This window comes from Muntiacus reevesi, chromosome 18 (genome assembly GCF_963930625.1).
Source record: "Muntiacus reevesi chromosome 18, mMunRee1.1, whole genome shotgun sequence".
Classification (NCBI taxonomy): domain Eukaryota; kingdom Metazoa; phylum Chordata; class Mammalia; order Artiodactyla; family Cervidae; genus Muntiacus; species Muntiacus reevesi.
The window spans coordinates 27,103,194-27,127,330 of record NC_089266.1 but is presented as its reverse complement, the minus strand read 5'-3'; the positions used below and the strand labels follow the sequence as shown (position 1 = coordinate 27,127,330).

Here is a 24,137-nt window from a genome sequence, read left to right as displayed (position 1 = left end):
GGGGATAAAGCTCTTCTCGCATAGCCATCCACAGTCTTCAGGGCTGGACCCTGTGAAGGCCCCAAGCGGCACCCACAGATCCGTGGGTGCCAGAGGCGCTCCTACCTGCACTGAACCTCCCTGAGAACTTCCTAGGTGCCAAACAAAGGACCTTTAGGTCCTCGCCTTGCTTCTGGGCCTGAACGTTCAGTTGAGGCTAGGCATTGGTGCCAGTAATACCCAGGTAAAGAGCTAGGTGCTTTGGAAGCCACTTGGATTGCCAGGACATTCATGTGTGGGCTTGGCACAGTGGCAGGTGAGAGGGGAATATGCCCACTTAGCAGACAGTAGCCAGGGTGTTTCAGAAGTATATTAAGTGGAGGTTGATACGAAAGAGTCATTTTTGCAGATGTTTGTCCACGGATGTTAATTTTTTATGCTGATTAAGATTTTAGGTATATGGGAAAGGCAGGTGAAAAGTTAATCTGAACACTAAACTAGCTTTGTTGACAGTTTCAACTGGAACAGAGCCCTGTAGCTTAGATCAGGATGGCCCTCCCAAACCTGGACGTCAGGGTCAGGGCAGCGCAGGCACACACAGGTGGGCCCATGAGGGTTCCATGTGTTCCTGCCTTCGAGGCACCACAGAGTGGGTGCTGTCATGGGAAGAGGGGAAACACATCCTTATACATGAGGGGCTGAGCACTGAAGAATTGATGCTTTTGAACTGTGGTGTTATAGAAGACTCTTGAGAGTCCCTTGGACTGCACAGAGATCACACCAGTCAATCCTAAAGGAAATCAGTCCTGAATATTCATTGCAAGGACAGATGCTGAAGCTGAAACTCCAATACTTTGGTCACCTGATGTGAAGAACTGACTCATTGGAAAAGACCCTGATGCTGGGAAAGATTGAAGGCAGGAGGAGAAGGGGACGACAGAGGACGAAATGGTTGGATGGCATAACTGACTTGATGGACATGAGTTTGAGCAAGTTCCAGGAGTTGATGATGGACAGGGAAGCCTGGTGTGTTGCAGTCCTTGGGGTTGCAAAGAGTCAGACACGACTGAGCGCCTGAACTGAACTGAGGGCTTGGGATTGGGCAAGGGCTTTGTGAAGTCATTCAGTCTGACAAATGATTGAAGTCCCTTCTGATTTGCAGCCCTTCTTCCCCGAGCCCCTAATCTCATGGTCCTGGAGGGTCTGGGGCCACCTTCTCTGGGTGGCACGCATGGTACTGCTTCCCTCAGCTCCTCCTCAATGTGCCATGTCTCTCCTCTGGGCATGGGGGGGTGGGGAGTGGGAGGTAAGTCGTGGAAGGAGTGGACATTTCCTAAATGTAGACCGTGCACAGCTGTTTGCCCACTGCCATGGCCTCCCGATTTTTGGGGGACATGGCTCACCAGTGACACTGGGCGGGCACAGGCCACAGTGTGCAGCCTCCGCTCCAGGCCTGGGGCTGCACCCGCATCGCAGAGGGTGCTCACCATGCTGTGAGTCTCTTGGGGCATCCTAAGGCCCATGGCCACTGAGGACACCGTCCAGGGGACGTCTCTTCTGAGAGGAGTGTAAGGATCATATGGCTTCCTTTTTCCTTTTTTACAGAAAAACTTTTTCTCATTTCACAAATACCGGGAATTGGAAATAATATTGGGTGGTATCAATTTCTCCGAAACAGGTTTCTGAGGGAGACTCCGGTGGGTGCTGATGCGCTCCAGGAGCGGGTCCTCAGCCACCCAGCTCAGCCTGCGATGCCTGCTTGTGTCCCTATAGAGAGGAAGATGGTTCTACCATGCTGAACGGTCCACATGGGGTGCGGGGCCTGGGGAGATCCTGCCGGGCTCAGAACTGAGGCCCAGACGTGGGACCTGGGGTCTGTGTCAGACTCGGGGGCGGAGCATGGCCAAGTCCCTGGTGTCCCCCCAACTTGTCACTAATTTATGTACTTTGTTCTTCCAGGAAGAGTCCGCTGAGGGCACGGGTCATGGACTTCATCACCTCCACGGCCATTCTGCCCCTGCTCCTGGGCTGCGTGGGCCTGTTCAGCCTCTTCAAGCTGCTTCAGTGGCTGCGCATGAGGGCCTACATCCGGAACGCTGTGGTGGTCATCACCGGCGCCACGTCGGGCCTGGGCCGAGGTGGGTCGTGGGGCAGTGCTGTGGGGGAGGGGCCGGGGGCGTGGGTGCAGACACATGATGTTGGCCGGCGACTGGGCAGCGAGGGCCAGGAGGAAAAGGCCGTGGGAGCACCAGGGCTGGAGGTGGCAGCCAGGGAGAAGGCCACGTGCGTGTCCTGGGCGGCCTCAGTGCTGGTCAGTGTGGAGACGGGCATCTGTATGTGGTGGCACCCAGCTTCCTAGTTGTTCAGTCGCTCCATCATGTCCTACTCTTTGCGACCCCAAAGAGGTCCCCAGAGATGGACTGCAGCACGCCAGTCTTCCCTGTCCTTCACCGTCTCCCGGAGTTTGCTCAAACTCATGTCCGTTGAATTGAAGAATGTTTTTGCTTCTTAGAGGGTCTTTACTAGGTTCATCCGCATCTCTGGTTTAAGGCTCTGGGGTCACCTTCTCCTCACTGCTCTTCTCTCCAGCTGTATCCGGGCAGATCAGGACAGCATCAATGAGGCATCAGCTGTTCCTCAGCCAGTCTCCAGCCGGGCTCGGTTCTAGTCTGGTTCTAGACCCACATGGAGCTTCCTGGTCCCAGGCTGCCCTCAGCAGAGCGTACCAGTGCAGGTGTGTCGGAATCTGCACATGTGCCACGCCACCCTACATACTCCCCACACTGGTGCTCAGTTCCGTGGAATGAGGCCAAGAGGCACCCTGCAGTGGGGTACACCCAGCACCTTTGTGTCTCCCACCACATGCTGGGACAGATGACGGGAGGCAGGGTCCTCCCCTCGGGGAGCCCAGGTCCTGCAGAGAGGAGGGACTTCTGCCCGTGTATACCCCATGTGTTCCCCACAGCTGGCAGGCGCAGCACCCAGGTGTGTACTGGCTCAGGCTCATCTCCCGAGTCCTCCACACACTCAGAGAAGGCGTGACTCCTCCTGGGATCTGTAGGCAGAAACCCAAAGCCAAATGCAAGCTCACGTCTCCTCTCCCTGGGGAGGCAGCAAGATGGGCAGGAAGGGCCCAGAGTAGCAGGGCCGTGTGGGGGCTGCGAGAACATAGGGGCGCAGATAAGGACTGGACTGCAGGTGGCCAGGGGGCCTGCAGGCTTCGGGGAGCAGGGGTCTGTGCGTGCGCCAGCATGGTGTTCAGGTGAGGTCTTGGGGGTGACCTGAGGTCTGTCATCAGATCTCCCGGCCTCAAGCCACAGCCGAGCCTCTGACCTTACTCAGCTCTAAATATAGATTCTTAGTGGCCACTGCTTTGCAGCAGACAGAAGCGGTTTTTTTACCGTCCTTGAAGAGCGTCTGAGGGTTGGCTTTGCGGGAGAGGCAGCTGCGGGGCTAGCCTGCACGTGTGTAGGGGAGAGGCTGTCCTCTCTTCATCCCGTTTCCTCGTGCAGCACTGGGGCCTGTGTGTCTTTGTGTGTCTGTGCTCTTCCTGCTGTTTCCTGGGTCCCATGAGAGGTCCAGGAGGCCGTGTGTCTCTTCCCCTCTGGCCTCAGTACAGACACCCCTTGGCCACTGCCCATGGGTTGTGGGGAGGAGACCTCGCCCACCCTCGTGGCTCTGCCCACGTCGGCCACCCTGGAGGCCTGGCAGACATGCTGGGTGTTCAGACAGCCCTCTGTTTCCCTCCTGCTATGTCTCCCAGCTTGTCTTGTGGATCAGCAGGACACTGGGTGAAGGGACACATCTTGGCTCCACAGCTGTGAGCAGCTGGTGGGTTATAAGCCAACAGGGCTAGAGGCCTGGGGACTGGTTGGTAGCCGAGATAAATGTGCTCCTTCTCCCTCCACCCTTCTCTGTATCAGCTTTTTCAGGAAATGAAAATGGCATCTCCCCAGTCTGTTGTTTGCATCCCCATCACTCCTGTACAAGCTCTAATTTCCTCCCTTTGTTTCGCTGCGAAGTGGATGACAGTCTCCAGAGCCATGTGGACCCCCGTGTCCCCCACCTTAGGTCTTGGTGGCAGCTCACAGAACATCCACCATGGCGGTCAGGTCAGGATGAAATGGGATAAGGAAGCCAGCAGGGCTTTGGGAAGGGTAGGAAACTGGCCTCGGGAACGCTGAGGGTCTCTGTGAGAGCACCCCCCACCCCTGCCCCACTGCACCCAAGGAGACTCAGCTGGACTGTGACCCAAGTAGCCCACCCGGGGCCAGAGCGGGGGCTTGACTCAGTCTGGGTTTGAGCCCTTGGTCAGGATGGGCTTCAGGGGAGCGAGTGAGACTGCAGGAGGAGCTGTGTCTGGAAAGAGGGCATTGTCACCCGGAACCTCCTCCCTCCTTTCCTGAGGGACGCTGGCATTACGCCCTCACTTTGGCCAGGGAAGCATATCGCCTGGACCCCAGAGCCGCCTCCAACCCTGGATCCGTGCCCCTGCTATGAGCCCACAGCACCAAGACTCCACTTGACCGCTAGGCCTGAGACTTAGTCTGATACCTAGGGTGGCTGCATGGTCAGCTGGGGCCATGGGGGCTGCACAGACCTGCTCGTGGGCACCTGAGTGAGGCCAGGCCTCCAGTGAGGACAGGCTGTGGCCCTTTAAACCCCACGTTTCCATTTTTGCCAACATCCAGTTTTCTAATTTGGTTTTTGGCCTTGCAGCATGGCATGGGGGATCTTAATTCCCCAACCAGGGATTGAATGGTCACCCCCTGCAGTGGAAGTGGGGAGTCCTAATAAACTGGACCACCAGGGATGTCCCTTGAGCAGTCTAAAAAGGCAGCTTAGAAACACACTTAGCCCTGGCTGGCACTTTCTGTCTGCCTGAGGCTGCCGTGATACACTCAGTCCTCGCAAGAGGGAAGTGGGGATGAGGATGCCTCTCAGGGAGACTGAGTCCATCACAGGAAGTCTCACTCATGTCCGTTCTCTTGACCTCGGGGCTTTGAGCTTCGCAGCAGTCACCACTCGGTGACTCGTGTTTGGGGCATCACTCCTTGCTCCCGCCACCCTTCCCATTGTGGTCTTGAGGTTCCCAGGTGACCCTGGCCAGCCCAGTCCTGGTGATTCTGCCCCAACCATGCCCAATCTGGCCCTTCCCTTGAATTCTGACACCAGAGCTTGGAGGAAACAGGTCAGAGGCCCCCTTGTGTGGCTGGGGAGTGATGTCTGTGGGAACCCAGAGTTGTCTGTAGCCCCACCACCTCTGTGGAGAGGCTGGGGGATGAAGTGGGGAAGGGACTTGCCAGCATTCAGAGAGCTGGGCTCATGCTGCCTCGGACCCTGGGCAACCCACTCCTGTCCCCCCATCTGGACCGTTCAGCTCCTTCTCTGAATTCCTGAGCTGCCTGGAACCTTCCTGACAAGCCCGCTTTTTGCTTTGCCACCAAAGAATGCTGATGAAGACAGGTGCCCAGGTAGTTTTGGACTCTGCCCTGCCTTGGTCTTAGTTGTCACCTGGATGCTCTAGTGACTCAGAGGTGCCTGGTCTCATCCCCCTGCCCCCCATCATTTTAAAATGATGTTGCTCTTATTGTCCCCCTGCTGTTCTTTAACCTTCTTGCAAGGCTGTCAGCCTCCCCACTTTCTGTCCTCACTGTGTGGAGAGGAAATGGCAACCCACTGTGGTATTCTTGCCTGGAGAATCCCATGGACAGAGGAGCCTGGCAGTTCATTGGGTCACAAAGAGTTGGACACAACTGAGCAAAGTAGTGTGCAGAGAGCATGTGTGTCTACGAGCCCTTGGGCCTGGGTAATCTCGGGAGGAACAGCCCTGCAGGCTTCAGGTCTGGGGGGTCTCCCCACCCCCTCACTAGAGTCCTGTGTGTCCACAGAAGCGCCCCGGCAGACATGTGCCTGTTGTATTGAGGTGACAGCGAACCACAGGCCTCGGGGACGGGGGCAATTCTGGTGCTGCTGTTGGGCATGTCCCTTGCCTCACAGAGCTTGTTCACTGTGACAGCGGGGATCCTGCTCACAGCGGGGGTCAGAGCTGAAGACTGTGTTGGAAAATCCTGAGCCTGGTACCCGATAGTCTGTCTCTAGCCTCCCTCCTGCCTGTGGATGTGTCATAGCCCTGAACGTGGCTCTGCGAGGGTCCTGACTCCCAGCCCCACACCCCTCCACAGTGGGGCTAGTACCGATGCTTGGGGAAGAAACGGCCCACAGCTTGAGGCTGGGAAGCTGGGAGCTGAGCTGACGGGGCTGAGGGCCTGGGTCTCCCCAGATGACAGGCTGCTTTCTTGTCCCCTAGAATGTGCCAGAGTTTTTCACGCTGCCGGCGCTAGGCTGGTGCTCTGTGGCCGGAACGCCGAGGCCCTGGAGGAGCTCAGCCAAGAACTTGCTGCTTCCCGGGCTCCGGAGGTGAGTGAGCCTGGGGGACTTGCCTGGGGAAGAGGTGCAGCCCGTCCTCTGCAGGTCTTCATAGCAGACTGGGCTCAGACCCACCACTCTGTACCACTGCGTGCTTAGAGAGGTCTCTCTATGAGTTCTCACCATCCCCCCCAGTACCTATTCATCTCTTTTTGGTGGTGGGAGGTTGGCAATGACTTTAACATTTTATTTGTGGGGGAATACACATATTTATCATTTTAACCTCTTACAGGCTTACAGTTCAGTGATAGTAAGTGCAATTCACCATGCTTGTAATGATCACCTGTCTGTCCCCAACAAAAATTGTGTTCCCACTTAAACAATCCACTTTTTCCTCCGCTTTCCAGTCCCTGGAAATGTCTATTCTACTTTCTGTGAATTTGCTTGTTCTAGATACCTCATATAAGTGAAAATATTTGTTTTTCTATGACTAGCTATTTCTCTTAAGCGTACTGTCTTCAGGGTTCATCCATGTTACAGCATGTGTCCGAACTTCTTTCCTCTTTTGATGGACTGGTATTCCGTTGTGTATACAGATGCTCCACACTTGGTTTGTCCATTTTCTTGACGCATTGCAACGCATCTCCACCTGTGGGCTACTGTGAATGATGCTGATGTGGACACAGGTGGACATGTATCTGCTTCAGTCCCTGCTTTCAGCTGTTTTGGACAGCTGGGAGTGGAATGGCAGGGTTTGTGGTAGATTTAGTTTAACCTTTTGAGGAACTGCAAACTGTTTTCCACTTGCAGCTGCACCAAGTTACAGTCCCACCAGCACTGCACAGGGGTTCTGACTTCACATCCGTGCCAGCACTTGGCTGTTTTCTGTTTCTTAATTATACTGTCCTAGGAGATATAAGTGGAATCTCATTGTGCTTTTGACTTGCATTTCCCTAATTACAGGTGGTGCTGAGCATCTTTTCATGTGCTTATTTATATATCTTAATTGGAGAAATGTCAATTCAAGTCCTTTTCCTGATTTGTAATCAAGTTGTTTGTTGTTGAGGAGTTCTATGTATACTCTAGATATTGAGTGTATGTGCTCAGTCATGTCTGACTCTTTGTGATGCCATGGACTGTAGCCCGCCAGGCTCCTCTACCCATGGAATTTTCCAGGCAAGAATACTGTAGTGGGTTGCTATTTCCTTCACGGGATCTTCCTGACTTAGGGATCAAAACTGAGTCTCCTGTCTCCTGCACTGGCAGGCGGGTTCTTAACCCTTGGACCACCAGAGAAGCCCTGGAGGCCATGTTTGTACATGGTGATAGGTAAGATTCCAGCTTCATTCTTTCGCATGTGGATATCTAGTTTGCCTAGAGTTCCTTTCCCTCTTGAATGGCCTTGTCAAAAATCTTAAATTTAAGGGTTTATTTCTGGGCACTTTATTCTGTTCCACTGATCTATATGCCTGTCCTTATGTCAGTACCATACTGTTTTAATCTGCGTAGTTCAGTAGTAAGTTTCAAAGACTGAAAGTGTGACTCTTCCAACTTTTCTTGTCTCCAAAATTGTTCTGCTATTCCTGAATAGCTCCTGCACTTCTATATGAATTTTAGGACTTTTTTTTTTCCTGACAAAAATGGCATTGAGATTTTGATAGGAATTGTGTTGAGTCTAGATCACTTTGGATAGTACTGTCACTTTAACAATGTTAAGTCTTCCAATTCATGAACATGGGATGTCTTTCCATGTGTTTAAATTTTCATTTTTATCATGTGTCTTACTGCCTTCCATGTACAAATCTTTCAACCTCTTTAGTTAGATTTATTCCTAAGGATTTAATTCTCTTAGCTGCTATTATAAATGGTCTTGCTTGCCTAATATCTTGTTCAGATTATTCATTGTTGGTATGTAGAAACACAGCTGGGTGTTTTGTATTGATCTCGTATCCTGCAGCCATGATAAGAAGATGTAGGTCAGCCATCAGAACACCATCCACCACTGGAATACAGCCCTAGTGTTTGGAAGACAGGGTCTGCCTTGGCTCCTGGAAGCTGCATGAGAAATGTGGGTTGCCTTTCTCACAGCTTCTCACCACAGGGGAGTGGTCACCACAGAGCTAATGACTGAAATCAGGAAATATTTTCTATACTTTGCTGGATGAGCAGGCCCCCTGGAAGCTGCAAGCATTCAAAGAGTTTGACCTCAGAGCTGAGTCGCTGCCACTGAGCTGTCCAGGGAGAGAGCAACTCCTGAGGTCCTCTCCGACTCCACACCCCTCCCTCATCTGCTTAGGTTCAGGGCATCCTCTGAGTGCTTTCTCCTCCCATGTCCACTAGTCGTTTTCTTCTCGTGACGTTCTTGACGGCTATAGTGTGTCCGTCTTCCCCATGAGACCGTATACTTTAGGACAGAAACATGTCCGCCTTGCTTTTGCTGTGTCTCCAGCATTGGGCACATAGGAGTGTATAAAATTGTTTTGTGAACAAAGAATAAACTGACTTGGCCTGAGAGGCAAAGCAGCTCTGTAACGTGGGACAGTGTACAGCATCCTGCTGGCCCGGGGCGGAGGGGGCCCTGCTCACCTCGTCTGTGACGCCTGCCCACAGTGCTGCCCAGGTCAGGTGTGAGCATGATGGGCAGGCTCCCCGAGGCCACATTCTTCAGGGAAGTGCTGCAGCCTGTCCTTCACACTAGGCCACCCCCACGATGAGGAGCCAGGCCAAACCGTCACTCTGAAGGTACGTTTGGCTTCTGTTGCACTTGACCAGGTGCAGACACACAAGCCTTATACGGTGACCTTCGACCTCGCAGACCCTGGAGCCATAGCAGGGGCTGCCTCCGAGATCCTGCAGTGCTTTGGCCACGTGGACGTGCTCATCAATAATGCCGGGATCAGCTACCGAGGTGCCATTGTGGACACCAGCCCAGACGTGGATAAGAGAGTGATGGAGACAAACTATTTTGGTCCCGTAGCTCTGACAAAGGGTAAGTTCTTGGGTCAGAAGGGAGAAGTGCCCGGGCAGGTTGGCATTGTTTTCATTTCCTGTGGTTCCTTCTTCCTGGACCTGCTGTCTTATCCACTCCACCCTGGGGTCAGTGCTGTCCTTGCAACTCGGGGTTGGCTTTTCTGGGCCTGGGCCTGCGCTGTGTTGCCTCCATATCCTTCCACCGTGTTTGGCGACCTACCAGGTGCAGGCAGGGCACGGCAGAGGCATTTCAGACGTCCTACCACGGTTCTCACAGCAGTGCACAGGGGGCTGAGCACTCTCAGACATGGCCCTCCCCGGGCTCTCCATGTGAGCGACGGTGACCTCTGCCCTCTCCCCACAGCGCTCCTGCCTGCCATGATCAGAAGGCGCCAGGGCCACGTGGTTGCGATCAGCAGCATCCAGGGCAAGATCAGCCTGCCCTTCCGATCTGCGTGTGAGTGCTTCCTCCTCCCATCAGGTGTTCCTGCTGACTCCTCCTGCCCGCACCTCTGTTGTTGTTTACTCCTGTTGTGAAGACAGCAGGCTCCGTGTCCAGAATTCAGACATGAGGGATGCTCAGCACAGAGCGTGTGGGGACCTGAGAGGCGTGTGCCCCTGAGCAGAAGTTGGGCTCAGTCCCAGCTCTGCTCCTCACACCATGTGTGACTATGTGCCAGGCCCCCTCCCAGTGCCACCACCACCATCAGCCCACAGGTGCTGCCCCTCCGTTTGATTACTGCACATGCCTCCAGAGTTTGGTGTGTGATATGTGCAGCGCTGGGGCCCTCATGTAGTTCTGTGCTTCCATTTTCCCGCTTGACAGTATCTTCCCACTCAGCTCCCTACTTGCTGAATGGATGGGCGTCACATAACTCAGGGGTTGTCTCGGTGCCTGAGGGGACTGCCTTCCTCAGTGGCCAGCAGCAGGGATGTGCTGCGTGCTGTGTCCTTCAGTGTTTTTATCTCTGGGCACTCACTCGCTGTGAGAGGGTTTCAATAAGATTAGTACCAGAAAGTGTAAATGCTGCCAGCTCGACCTCAGTTTAGACTCACCTCCCAGTGGGCACAGCTGTGCCAGGATGGTGGGACTGCACCATCACGGCGCACCAGCAGGCAGATTCTACTTTCGTTTAAAAATCTTAGCGGTAATGTCACAAACTGTCCTGGTAACTACGTTCTTTGGTCCACTGTCCACAAGGAAACACTCTGTTGTAAACAAGCCTCTTACCCCCAGATGCCTGAGGCAGCTGCAAGGAGGGGGTATATGGAGGGGAGAGGGCATGTGGAGGACAGGGGCAGAGCCTGGAGAGGAGGGCCACATGCCACACTCAGCTGGACGGGGAGCCCGTCAGAACTGGATGTAGCCCAGCACTCCTTCTGGTGCAAGTGTGTGTCCAGGGCCAGCTGTGGGGCTCGTGAGCCCACACCAGCTCGCTCACCCCCGCGGCCACACTCAGGATGACCTGAGACACCCGGGGATGCCGTGTCCACACTTGTCCTGGGCTGGTGGGTGGTTTTAGTCACTGGCAGAGGATGGCTTCCTCAGGAAATGTGTGGGCGTCACAGCTGACAGGAGGGGCCACACCAGGGATTCAGGCTGGGGGTGCACAGTGCTGTTTCCACTGAGTTGTTTCTAGACGTCACCGGATTTGGTCTTTCTGAGTTTTATCCTCCTCTCGGCTGTGACTGCGTAGGTCACACTTGGTCTGGAAGCTTCATAACCCCCAGGCTGGACAACGTGGTGCCTCGGCACACTCCTTCGCCAACCCACAGGCAGTGGGCTCCCCAGTCGTGAAGTGGGAGGGGCTTCATCCCCTCGGGGCTGTTGTGATGCCAGGTGGGAGGATCCAGGAGGTGAGCACGCAGAGCTCTGGGGACCCTTCCACACCCGAGGCTGCCCCGTGGGAGCTGACAGATAGACGCGAGGGGGCCTGGCATGGGTTTGCACACATGCTGCATGCAGGCAGGGAGCATCTCTGGACATTCTCAGCAGCGAAACCTGAAACAACGCTGAGCCCGTTCTGTGGCTGTGACCCTGAGTCACACGGCGGCCGCCCAGCCAGCCTTCCACATAGAGAGGACCCTGAGCATGAGTAACAGGGACCGTAGGAGCAACCCGTGGCCATGTCCTCATCTGTGCAGGGACCTGGCTGACGTGAGACACCAGCAGCCTGGCCCCTCTGAGGAACTGCACTGGGAGGTGTGAGGACTTTTGCTTTCTTTAGTTCCTTCTGAACTATCTGAATGTTTTACACAGTAGCCTTTTTTAACTTTTAGTTTAGATTAAATTCACACTTACAACTTGCAGGAGCAAGAATGCCCATGAACTTTTGACCATATGTGCTGTGTCGTGTTCTGTGGGAGTACGTGTATGTAAGATGCACAGGGTAGTCCCTGAACCGGAGTGGGAAACCTGATGCCCTCCTGTTCAGGATCCTGACCAGCATCATCCTACCCTCCCTGGTCACCGACCTTTGCAGACGCGGCCTCCAAACACGCAACCCAGGCCTTCTTTGACTGTCTGCGGGCTGAGGTGGAGCAGCATGACATCGAGGTGACAGTCATCAGCCCCGGCTACATCCACACCAATCTCTCCCTTAACGCAGTCACAGCTGACGGATCCAAGTATGGAGGTGAGGCCCCAGGGTGCGTTCCTCTGTGAAAGCTCCCTGATGATTTTGCAGTTTTCATTGAGAGTATCAGTTTAAACCACCTGACGTTGTGAGGTTGGTCATATATACTGATGACCGACCTCAGCACCAACCATCTCTACCCTGAACCCTGCAGGCTGGAGAAAGTTGTGGGAACAGGCCCACAACAGGGCTGAGGGGAGCCCCTGCTGAGATGCTGACAAGACCCCAACTAGCCCTGTTGTTAGTGCTAAAGTGACCAGGCCAGGTCTCTTCCTATGAGGTTCCCCTGCAGTGTTGGGGGGACAAGATTTCAGGGGTAGGCAGAGGCCAAAGACAGCACAGAGCTGACCTGAAGTCACCATTAGTGGCCCAATCGGCAAGGCCCCAGTGTGCAGGTGGGGCCAACCAGCACCAGCTGGCTTTTGCCTCCCCAGCTGGTGGACCCACATGAGCTGCCTTCCTGTGCTTGATCGGGGCCTGCCTCCTGGGACCTGCTCCTGGGAGTATGCTGGGTGTTCACCAGGGGCCTCCTGGCCAAGCCTGAACCAAGACCACCCATGCCCACGGCAGCAGCCCCCTCACTCAGCAAGGCAGCAGGAGCCATACAGAAGCATGCGGCTGGATAAGTTCGTATGCATTTATTCCTAGAAGAATGGCCACACCCCATGACATGCAGCATCTAGTTCCCTGACCAGGGATTGCACCCATGCCTTCAGTATTGGAAGTACAGTCTTAACCACTGCACCACCAGGGAAGTCCCAAGAATCTTTTTAAAAAATTCCCTCTGTGGCATTCAAAAATAAGCAGCCACCAGAAACCTGCTGTTCTGTGTTGATGGTGGAGAGGAAGCCGGGCAGCGCCGCTGTGGCTATGGGTGGCCTCCCCTCTGCCCACTGCTCCTGCTTTGTGGGCACCGTTCGCCAGTGACAAGGGAAAAGTAACATCCTGTGCCCCTGCATTGACCTCTGGTCGACAAAACAAACCAAGGCTTCCTTCCTGCCCGTCACCCACACACCCGAGACACAGGGGCCCTGCCACCTGCCTCACTCCTCTCATTCCAGCCAGCGTGCTCTGCAGCCCTCCCACCCACCTGACCCCTGCATGGCCCACTGCCCTGGCACAGCACCCTTAGTCACTGGTTGCTCCAACTGGCTGAAATGCCCCAGGTCAGGGAGTGAGGGAGCATCTGCTGGGCACCCCCAGGCTGTGGACCACAGTTCTGAGCTGTCCACCACCCTCCTCGGGCTGTGAGGACGGTCACTGCACCTGCTGCCCAAGCCCCTGGGAGAGCTCCCTGGGGGACTCAGTGTCTAGAGTTGGCTCAGGTCCTCCTTGGGGCTGCTGCCCCCAAGCTCAGTGAGTTTCCTGTTTCATTTCAGTGATGGATGAGACCACGGCCCAGGGCCGAAGTCCTGTGCAGGTGGCCCAAGACGTCCTGGCTGCTCTGGGGAAGAAGAAGAAGGATGTGGTGCTGGCCGACCTGATGCCTTCCCTGGCTGTTTACCTTCGAACTCTGGCTCCTGGGCTCTTCTTTAGACTCATGGCCTCCCGGGCCAGAAAGGAGCGGAAGTCCAAGCACAGCTAGTGCCCGTCCTGGTGGGCAGGTGGGGCAGTCGCTGCTCCATGGGGACTGTGTTGGACTTCTGCCTCCCAGGTGGGGAAGGAGGAAGACACACTCCCCCTGCAGGCCCCTGGCCAGGCCTGCTGGCAGGGGACGGGAACTAGGAGGACATCTGGGAACCAGGAGGGGTGAGGACAGCTTCCTCCAGGTGGAAGGTCTAAACTCTGGGACATGAAATAAAGGAAGGAGCCTGGGAGCTGTGGTCCCTGAGGGCAGGCAGAACCACGCCTCTTTCGTACCTCAGCCTCTGCATCTTAGGGTCAGAAGACACCCTTATGTCACCTGAACCTGGTTCTCAGGGAGGAGGCAGCGGCCTTCGCACTGTTTACGGGGCCCCCAGTGTCTTGGTCAGTGCAGCAAATGGTCAGCATGTGACTGGCCTCCCTGTCCAGTGCGTTGGAGCTGCCCTCCTACACCAGGCTTGTTTCAGTGACAGCTTCTGCTCAGCTGCCCTGAGCTGGCCGCTGTTTGTCTGCCTCTGGCCACCTCCCCTGAATGTGGTCTACAGGCAGAGCCAGGCTCTCTTTCCAGATCTGGCCCCCACCCTGTTCCCACCCCACAGGCTCAGGGGGGTGGTGGGCACTGCATGGTGGACATGAGGCCTAAGTCACTGGCAAGTTACCTGTGGACCATATGCCACCCAGCTGCAGACTAGCATTCCCAGGCCTCTGGAATTAAGTCAGAGTTTCTCTAACTGTTCTAAAATCTTTGGCTCTCCCCCCGTAAACAAATGGCCCCGCTGTCCCATGCACCCTGATGCCTCCCCTGCACCCCTTCTCACTCTGGTATCTGACCTTCCCAGAGGACCCTCTGAAACTCCAAGTATCACTCACACTTGTGCCCTCAGGGGGGCCCGAGCAGAGTCTTGGGCCGGCAGGGCCCCCTCTTTGGTGGAAGATGAGGGGAGTCTTCCCTCAGCCTGGGGTAGCAGGTTGAACTCAGGGTCCACAGCAGGACAGCCTCGATGCTTAAAAAAAAACACAGGCATTAGTTTGTGTTCTCCTACATCAGAACCTGGACAAGAGACCCCAGGCCCCAGCTCTCTGGGCAAACTCAGCAGAGACCCAGAGACTGGCAGGCCTGGCCTTGCCCCGCCCCACCCCTGAGCAGTGCTCCTTGAACCAAGGCCCAGGTGAGACATGAGGCTCCTCTGGGAGGGGCTGGGCCTGCCTGGTGAGAGGCTTATTCTTGGTGCAAGTGGTGCCCACTCCTGCTGCCTGCACGCTCCCACCAGGGCCGTCACGAGAGAGCAGACACCTGGAGCTGAAATTCTCATCATTTTAATGGTCACTAGCCTCTGGCTGGCTCTGGATGGTACAGTTAAACGACACACTTAACGACCCCCAAGCGCGTCCACACCCCCTCCGGAGCCTCGCTTCCATCACTCCTGCTGCCCAGTGGGACTTCCACAGCTGCAGGCCCCATGGCGGTGGAAATCCATGTCCTAGTGTGACGAGCTGAGAAAACCCTTGGTGCACTTGTCACCTGTTATCTCTCTACAATAACAGCCGTGACGCCAGATGCCTCCCCGGCCGGCTGCTCACGGCACAGCGCAGCGCGGTCATACGGCGCAGAGCTCGTAGATCTTCTTGGCACAGTACACCAGGGCTGCCAGCGCTATCGTGTTGTGCAGTCTCTTTCTGTGCAAGTCGTCCTTCCGGACCAGCACCACCGGGGTGGAGGAGGTGAGTGTGTGCAGGGGCAGGCGCGACAGTCTGTAGGCGTCGTACTCCACCTGGTACTTGCAGCAGGGGTCAAACTGCCAGGAGATGCCGTAGAGGGTGCAGCAGGCCAGGCTCAGCACGCCTGCGGGCAGGGAGATGTAGTGGGAGTAATCCAGGGGCAGCGCCAGCGGGGTGAAGAGGCAGGCGGTGCCTGCCAGCACGGTGGTCTTGTGCAGGCAGTTGCCTACAGTGATCCAGCGGGCCGTCTCGTCCCCGATGCGGGTGGGCTCGATCACGATGTACTTGTACTGCGCTTCCAGGGCCTGCTCCAGCTCGTACTCAAACTGGTCTTGGGCGTTCTCCCCGTTATAGATCTCGTGTACAATGTAACAGTCTGTGGCCGACAGGCTCACCCTTAGGAAGGAGAGATGAGGAGAAAAAGGAGACAGTTAGGCACTGGTGGCTGCTCTGGGGCCCGGAGATACAGAGACAAGCCTCCCACCACCCCGTGCATACCCAAAGGCCACTGGGAGCAGGGCTCAGAGCTTCCCAGTCAGCAACCATGCACATCAGGACCAGGGAAGGCGTGTGAAGTGAGGTCACTCCAGAATCTCCCATGGTCAGTGTTTCCTTTGAAGCGGGAAACAGTTGTGTGTTCGGGGCAGCAGTGGCCAGACTACTGGGCAAAGCTCTGGGAGGATGGAGGGGTGATGGGGAGCTGGCTGCTGGTGCCCTTCTGGTCATGTTCCCAGGGGGGTTGGTGGGAAAAGCTACCCAAGCAAACAAGTGAGCAAACTCAGGAGGCAGAGCTTCCTTCCAGATGGATGAACAGTGGGCCTGATGCTCTCCTAAGGCTACAGGGGAGAGGGTAAGGAGGCGCCACTGGGGTCCGGGACTTAGGCAGAGGGGCTCTTTATCCTGGAATAGTTAACTGTAACTAAGTTGGGCTCGGGGAAGCCCCCCAATTAAGTCACAGGCCCCAATTAAACTGTGTGGGTGGGAAGAAGCCACCCCCTGGGGATGGGACACCCCAGGCCCTGGCTACAGTGTCCAGTTAGCAGGGCAGCCTTTCTAGGCAGTTAATGAGCTGAACCACTGAAATCAATAAACCTTGAAGAGACAGTCTTCCTCTGGGGCGTTGCTGGAGTCTCCCCATTTGGTTTTTTAACCCAGAAAGGAGATAGGCTCCAGGTGAGACTTAGCTCCTTAGCAGACAAGCAAACCTTTGAGGCATGACCTCAGTCTCAGAGGAGCCATCCTGGCCTGGGATCTCCTTTGTGCTCTCAAGTTCACAATCAAGACAGGCAGCCAGGCAGCAGGAGAGGAGCTCGGGGAGGGCAGGGTGGGGTTTGTGCACTGTGTTGACCCACAGAGGGGGTTCCGGGGGTGAGGCCTTGCTGTCGGAATCCAAGTGGAGCTTTCTGGCCACTGAGTCCCTCTGGAGCATTGAGAGCAAGACACAGGGACAAGGTCGGGATTACGGAGCATTCTCGCCCAAACCCTGATCTACCTGAGTGCAGCGCCCTGCTTGCCTGGCAGACTGGCCACCCCAAGTGCAGTGACAAGACAGGCCCAACAGGAAAGCATCAGCTGACCAGACTGCTCCATTCTGGGGGCATGTCAGTAGGCAGGCCCCACCCTCACCTGATGGCTCACCCAGCCCTTCCCAGCTCCCTGGCTCCTCCCACAGACATGCTGGGCAAGGCCATCCCCACTGACTGGTGCATGTGGCACAGGTGCCTCCAGGCTCCTGGCTCAGCCCGGACAGGACAGGGGTAGTCAGGACGGCCTGGCTGAGGCGGTGTGGACCAGGTGATCACCCGCTGTGGCCGCCTGGAGCCCCCAGGTCTTACTGTGGACTCCTGTCCATCACCACGAACCAACCCTCCCAGGGGCCCTATCACACAGCAGGCGGGAGCCAGCCTGGCGGGCATGCCACCGAAGGCTCACCACTACTTCTGCTTCAGAAGCCAAGCCGTTGTACCCTCAGGAGAGGACAGACTGCAACACCCAGAAAAACAGGTCCAGTGCAGGGATTGGGACAAATGCAAGATCCATACAGACTCATAAGAGCCACTCACTCAGAGGAAACACCCTGTGGTCAGCGCCCACACCCTCAGCTGGGGTGCCCTCACACCCTGCCTAGACCCCCAGATCCAGGCCCCCAGCTGGCAGAGACTATTGCTTCAGAAGCCAGGGGCCATGGCCACCAAGCCTGGCTACCTCAGTGCCCACTGTAGGTAGCCTGCTGTGTTTCTGGGTCAAGAGTAACCCAACTAAGGAAAGAACCCAATTAGAGGGTTACCTTGAACCATCTCAGCATCACCAGTCAACTTGAACCCTATACAAAAAGCAAATTAAAAACAACAACAATAGCTAACTGGGATCTTTTGAGCCTTACTAAGGGACTATATTTTTGCATTTTGTTGAAGGTGAGAAATGAACAGTAAAAGAACATAGTAAAAGGAGCCCATATTAAAAAACAAAACTGAGAGCAGACTGATAATGGAAAAGTCTTCAAAGTAAAGTGAAAAAGTCAAGTATAGAACAGTGTCTGTAGCCTGCCATCTTCAGTGCATTTCTGTAAAAGAGTTATGTTTGCTTCTACATGCACAGAACGCTTCTGAGCAGATATAAGACCTGAGAGTTATGACTGTCCCTGGGGAGGGAACAGAGTGGCTCCAGGAAGAAAAGGAGCCAATTTTACTAACTGATTCGGAGCTCTTTGAATCCAGTAGGTTTTGTGGAACTAACGGGACTCGCCAGTGCACAGCACGGCCTGCCAGGCTCCTGCCGCTGCGGGGTCAGGGACTGGTCAACTTGCTTCCAGCCAGTCAGTCTCCCCTCTCCTCATCTTAATCAGCCCCTGCAGCACCCAGGAAACAGTCATCAAAGGCACCCTGGGGCCCCCACAAAGAACCCACAGGACAGACCCCACACCATCACAAAGCCAGCCTCAAAGGAACCTGGGATTACAGAAACCCCCAAAGTCTGCAGACTCCTCCCAAAGTCAGGGTTGCACAAGAATGTTCAAAGCAGTACTGTCTGGTGAGAGCAGAAGACCCTTTACAAGAGCAGAGAAAGACACACACACACACGTTGTCATGGAGATGATGGAGGGTTCAGGAGTAAGGTGGTTGCTGTCTGCAGGGAGGGACGCGTGGCCAGGGAAATGCTAACACTCAGTTTATTGACCTTTTCTAAATTATGGTAAAAATACATTAATAGGAAATTTACTCTCTTAATCAGTTTAAGTATATAGCTCAGTAAGGTTAAGTACACTCACACTGTTGGGCAACCAATCTCCAGAACTTTTTTGTCCTGCAAAACTAAAACTCTGCCCCCATTAAACCACAACTCCCACGCTGCCCTTCTGCGGCCTCTCCATGAATCTGACTGCTCCAGGGCCTCGTATAGGTGGAACCACGGGATACTTCTTTTGGCAGCTGGCTTATTCCACTTGGCATAATATCCTCACGGTTCATCCACACTGCAACATGGGTCAGGATTTCCTTCCTTTTTTCCTTGTATGTAGAGAGCACATTCTGTTACTAATCTATGGTTGACGGGTAGTTTCACTTTCTAGCTACCGTGAACATAGGTGTAAAAATATGTCTGAGTCCCTGCTTTTAATTATTTTGGATATATACTTAGATATGGAATTGCTGGATCATATAGTAGCTCTATTTTTAATTTTCTGAGAAACTTTCCACACTGCCACAGTGGCTGCACCAATTTACACTCCCACCAACAGTGCACAAGAGTTCCCTTTTCTCTGCATCCCTGCCAACACTTTTGTTTTCTGTTTTTTTTCAATAGTAGCCGTACAGTGGGTGTGAGGTGGCATCTCATGGTAGTTCTGACTTGTGCTTCCTACATGACAGCTTTTATTGAAATACGTTTACCCACTTACACAGCACAAGTCAGTGGCTCGACAATGTCACTGAGTTAACACACAATCAGTTTTAGAGCGTCTTCCTCATCTCAAAGAGAAACCCCGCGGCTCCCCATCCCCCACGACCCCTGTTCCTGGCAATCACCAGCTGACTTCCCGACTCCATACCTGCCTCTTCTGGGCATTTGGCACGAAGGCATCACAGGGCACATGTGCTGGGGCTGCTTTCTTCCTTCAGCCTCATGCCTCCAGGGCCCCACATGTGATAGCAAGTTTGTAACTTTTCACATGTTAGAGAGGTACTTTTGATGGATCTAACATACAATTTTTATAATTCCAAGATAAGATACCTGCTGAAAAGCATTAAAAATGCTATGTATGAGAAAGGTCAATCATGGGCTTTCTTTGGATGGTGGCCCAACAGGAAACTTTAAGGAACCCCTCATGCTCCAGCAACTTCCTGGGCCCCACAAAGAGGCCTGCACTCCCGGGGCCAAGGTGGTCTCATAATCTTGTGGTTTGTGTCCCTGTTCCACTAAAGTGGGCACTGGCCCTGCAACCCACCATCTTTTCTGGTCATGCTGGAACCAGGTGAACCAAACCAGGGCAGGGACCTGCTTCAGGGACCTTTTTTGGAGTGGCCCTGGGCTCCTGTACTCAGCTCAAACACAGAAGGAGGTGACGCAAAGCTCCTTGAGGGCTGTGACTGTCTTCATCATACTCACCCTCTGCCCCCGCCCTGGGCCTGAAAGTGTCAGGTTCCCAACAGACTTAGAGGAAGTACTTTGGAAGGGAGTGACAAGAGGGCTTCCTGGGTGGTCCAGTGATTAAGAATCTACCTTGTAATGCAAGGTCCTGGTCTGGGAGGATCCCACATGCTGTGGGGAATCAACTACTGAGCCTGCGCTGGAACCTGTGTTCCACAGCAAGAGATGCCACCACAAGGAGAAGACCACGAGAAGCAACTAGAGAAAGCCAGCGTGCAGCAATGAAGACCCGGCACAGCAAGAGGAGAAAATTACAGTAATTAGAGCACCTGTGGCTGAAAACCTATTAAATTGTTGTAAAAATTAAACTAATATATTGTTAAAAACTACTAACGAAGTTGCTTCCTACCCAGGAAGTATGGAATCACGTGACCACACCAGGTGGTGGCCTCTACCAACCCACCCCCCACCCCCCACCCCCGCCCCCGGAGGTCTAGGAAAACCCACAGTTGGCAAGTGCCAAATCACTTCCTTGGAAGCCAAGGAAATCAGTAAAATCCTATGCTGTGGACTCAAAGCCCAGTTAGGGACTTCCCAGGTGGTCCACTGGTTAAGAATCCACCTCCCAGTACAGGGTACACAGGTTCAAATCCTGGTTCGGGAAGATCCCACATATTGGGATTGTTGATGGGAATGTAAATTGGAGCAGCCACTGTGGCAAATGTGTAGAAGTTGTTCAAAAAATAGAGCTACCATATGATCCAGCAATCCCGCTTCTAGGTATAGATCCAAAAAATTAAAAGCAGGACTCAAACTCAAACATATTTTTGCATCTATGTTCACAGCAGAATCAATCACAACAGTTAGAAGCAAGGAAGCCAATGAGCTGCAGCGACTGAGCCCATGTGCCTCAACTAGAGAGAGGTAGGCCCACATAACTCAAGGAAAGAGTCTGCGTTCCACAACCAAGACCTGATGCAGTCAAAAATAAATACTTAAAAAAAAAAGTGGGGGAGGGGGGGCTTCTCTAGTAGTCCAGTGGTTAAGACTTCGCCTTCCAGTGCAGGTGATCTGGATTTGATCCCTGGTCAGGGAACTAAGATCCCACATGCCTCCTGGCCAAGAAAACAAAACAAAACATAAAACAGAAGCAATTTTGTAATAAATTCAATAAAGACTTTAAAATGGTACAGACTAACAGCTTCTACTGGAAGCCTGGGGATTCTCTTAAAAAAAAAATTAACACAACATTGTAAATCAACTATACTTCAATAAAACAAACTTTAAAAACATGCAAGCGGCTCTCATTCTTTATTTCCATCCCTCTCTTATACTGGTCTAGACCAGAGCTGACCTTTCTGTTCTCTATCTGCACCATCCAGTATATGAGCCACAAGCCATGGCTGGCTACTGAGCACTTGCAATGTGAGTACTTTGGCTGAGGAGCTGAAGTTTTCACTTTATTTTTTGAAGTTTTCACTGTAATTTAGATTTAACTGTTGTAAATGACAAGTGGGCACTGAATTAACACAGCTCTAGACTCAAGAATCAGGTAAAGCGAGAACCCACACACTGTGCCTTCTAAACTGGACAGCCACTAACACAAAGATGACGGCAGTAACTCCTGCCAACTGTTGGGCACCAAGCAGGGCCTTCAAGCCCAAGGCAGGTTTTGGAGTTTGCAGCCACAGGCAAATCTGGAAAGCCTGCCCAAAGCATTGCTCTGCTCCAGCCAATGCCCCAAACCAGACCATGTTTCCTAGAGTGTCAGCATAAACCAGATTCCAACCAAGGGTGTGTGACAATTTGGGAAAGTGGTCTTACAGTGTGGAGCTGAAATCTGAGTCAGCACAAATGTGACATGGAACAAAGTCATTTAAGAGCACCATAAACAGCCTACTGTAGTCACGGAGCCTCTAGTCTGCCTGGGCTTCAGTCTATGCTGTGGGCAGTTAATCCACCTGCCCCACCCCAAAGTCCTCCCACCCACTGAGCAGGAATGGAGGTGTGCCTGGGCGGGTTAGGTTTCAGTGTGGGCTCAGGGAAACCAGGCCCCAGCAACCGATCCTCCAGCAGAGCAAACAGGGGTCCTGCAGCCACACCACGTTATCTAGGAGAAGGGCAGATGGTGCCACCCAAACCACAAAACTAGACGCCCCATTCCTGGCTGACACACAACATGTGCATGTACAAGTAGAGCCTGCTGTTCAGGTGGAAGGGTGTAGTAGGAACACTTAAGCAGACCGGGCATGTAACTGCAATGAGTCAAGCTGTCAGGTAGGAATGATGAGCACCTGCCCTGACCAAAGAGAGCCAATGAGAGCTTTCCAAGGGGACTTTAATGTGAAGTCTTTCCATTTACAAGCACTGATAACTCACTCAAAATTCTCTTTAAAACTGAGGGTCACAGTCAAGGACTAGATTCAGCCTTTGGGATCTTGGTTTGCAAACTCAATTTTGAATTAACACTTGTCTTAAACCAAGGAGGAAAAAAACCCCACATCTAATTTCATAGATCAGTAAAGGCTTCTGTTTTGCCGGCCTGGCCCTGTATGAGGTCTGGGTCTCCTCATTTGGTCCTTTGTTGTTTCTATCCAGTAAAGCGATCAACTCCTTAACTTTTTATGGAACGACCTACGAAATGCCAGGTGGAAGTAGGAAAAACAAAAGTACCTGCTGGCCATTTACTGCTGCTTCAAGGAAGAGGAAGTGCAGAAGAGACAAGGTTGGATAACTCTGAGCTCAAGAATAAGATGCAAGCTAGAGGGTTCTATCAACACAACTAACCTCAGTTGGTAAAGAATCTGCCTGCAATGCAAGAGACCCGGGTTCGATCCCTGGATCGGGAAGACCCCCTGGAGGAGGAAATGGCAACCTACTCCAGTATTCTTGCCTGGAAATTCTCATGGACAAAGGAGCCTGGCAGGCTACAGTTCATGGGGTCTCAAGAGTGGGACGCGACTTAAGGACCTAAACCACAACCAAACAGAAGGCGACCGCAAAGAGTAGGTGGTGCAAACGATCAAAGAAAAAGAAAAACGCAGAGTAGTTGGGAGAAAAGGCGCCGGGGGATGGGGGCGGGGGAGATAACTTTTCTGTTTAACAATCCTCATTGGGGGAAAAAAAAACAACACGGAGATCCTGCTGATTTCTGCCGCACCAGCCCGCTCCTAACAGAAGGGTCAGGACAGTACAAAGCGGGTGACTCCACCAGTACATCTCCTTTCCCAAACTTCTGGTGTCTGAACAGCTTCTACTAAGCTGAAACTGTTTTCCAGAAGCAAAAACTGTAAATTCAACACGAAACACGAGAACTACTCCAATCTCATTTAGAAATGAGTCCTTCCCATCCAGATCCACCTCGGAAGAACCAAGCCCCCGGTTCCCTACTCACGCACATTCGTTAGGGAAGGTCACTGCAAAGGACTTGCACAGCAGGGGCGCTCACGGAGACGCCTCCAAAGTCCCGAGGATCACCCCCGGGGGAAAGCGGTCAGCTCCCCGCCCGGAGCGACAACGCGGAAAGCTGAGGCCCCTCGGTAACCGTGCGGTCCGTCCCGTCCGCCCCGCACCGGCTCCCTGAGAAAGCTTTCCCTCCCTTCTCCGTCCCGGGAACCACTCCTCGCTGCGGCTTGGAGAAGACCACGCGCGCGGCCAGGCGGGCGGGGGCTCCGGCGCCGCTCTGCTCGTGGCATGCAGGCGGGTCCGCCGCGGCCCAGCAGTGCCCCGCCAGCCATCACCCCTCCCCGAGTCGCCCGCTGAGACCGCGTCGGCCGGAACTGAGACCCCGCGCGCCCGGAGGCGGACCGGGGCGAACCCCGGGGCGGAGGCGGGGACGGCGCTGCAGTCGAAAGAGCCCCGCAGGTTTCCCGCCCTAAACCGCTCGCGGGGAGCAACCTGCGCCTCACCTCTCTCGAGCGCCGCCACCGCCGCTGCCCGGGCCGAGACGCCTCCTTCCCCACGCGGCCATCTTGGAGACTCTCCGCTCGCGAACGCCTCGCGCCGGGCGGCCTCGCGACACCGCGCGGGCGGGAGGGAGATGTAGTCCGGCTGCCTTCCCGGACGGCGCGCAAGGCGGGGGTCCGGCCCCGCGAGACTACAAAATCCACAACGCACCGCGCTCCGGAAGCCCGCCCCGCGGCCGCCTGGGAACGCGGGCTCAGACAGGCGGCGCTGAGGGTCCATTTCCGGACTAGACTTCACCCGGCAGCCTGTGCTTCGAGAGCTTTGACTGCTGAGGTCACCGAAGGGCCACTGCCACTCATCTTCCAAATACTCGGGAGGCAAAAGAGACGA

The 24,137-nt window shown here is 54.2% G+C and overlaps 2 protein-coding genes across 7 annotated transcripts in view; one reads left to right on the top strand and one right to left on the bottom strand.

Moving 5' to 3' along the window:
- Window positions 1-13,797, top strand: part of DHRS7B (dehydrogenase/reductase 7B) — a 45,603-nt gene extending 31,806 nt beyond the window's left edge. For 5 of the 6 annotated variants that reach the window (XM_065909850.1, XM_065909851.1, XM_065909852.1 and 2 more), the window contains exons 2-7: window positions 1,939-2,117; window positions 6,290-6,399; window positions 9,121-9,337; window positions 9,683-9,775; window positions 11,802-11,954; window positions 13,334-13,797. In XM_065909850.1, the coding sequence (XP_065765922.1) occupies window positions 1,939-2,117; window positions 6,290-6,399; window positions 9,121-9,337; window positions 9,683-9,775; window positions 11,802-11,954; window positions 13,334-13,539 (958 nt within the window). In that variant the 3' untranslated portion in view covers window positions 13,540-13,797. Of the gene's footprint in view, window positions 1-1,680; window positions 1,853-1,938; window positions 2,118-6,289; window positions 6,400-9,120; window positions 9,338-9,682; window positions 9,776-11,801; window positions 11,955-13,333 lie in introns of those variants that run through there. The other variant, XM_065909849.1, reaches the window with a different exon arrangement.
- Window positions 13,798-14,839: 1,042 nt separating this feature from the next.
- Window positions 14,840-23,901, bottom strand: TMEM11 (transmembrane protein 11). Its single transcript, XM_065909855.1, has 2 exons — window positions 23,750-23,901; window positions 14,840-15,653 (listed from the first exon to the last, which is right to left on the bottom strand). The coding sequence occupies exons 1-2, from the start codon at window positions 23,809-23,811 to the stop codon at window positions 15,137-15,139; spliced, it is 579 nt and encodes a 192-aa protein (XP_065765927.1). The 5' UTR covers window positions 23,812-23,901; the 3' UTR covers window positions 14,840-15,136.
- Window positions 23,902-24,137: the final 236 nt, after the last annotated feature.

Bases quoted from the DNA above. Each gene is read 5' to 3' on its own strand.
- TMEM11 (XM_065909855.1), bottom strand. From the start codon at position 23,811: ATGGCCGCGTGGGGAAGGAGGCGTCTCGGCCCGGGCAGCGGCGGTGGC. The intron at 15,654-23,749 runs GTGAGGCGCAGG...CTCCTTCCTAAG, and splicing joins GGTGGCGGCGCTCGAGAGAG to GGTGAGCCTGTCGGCCACAG.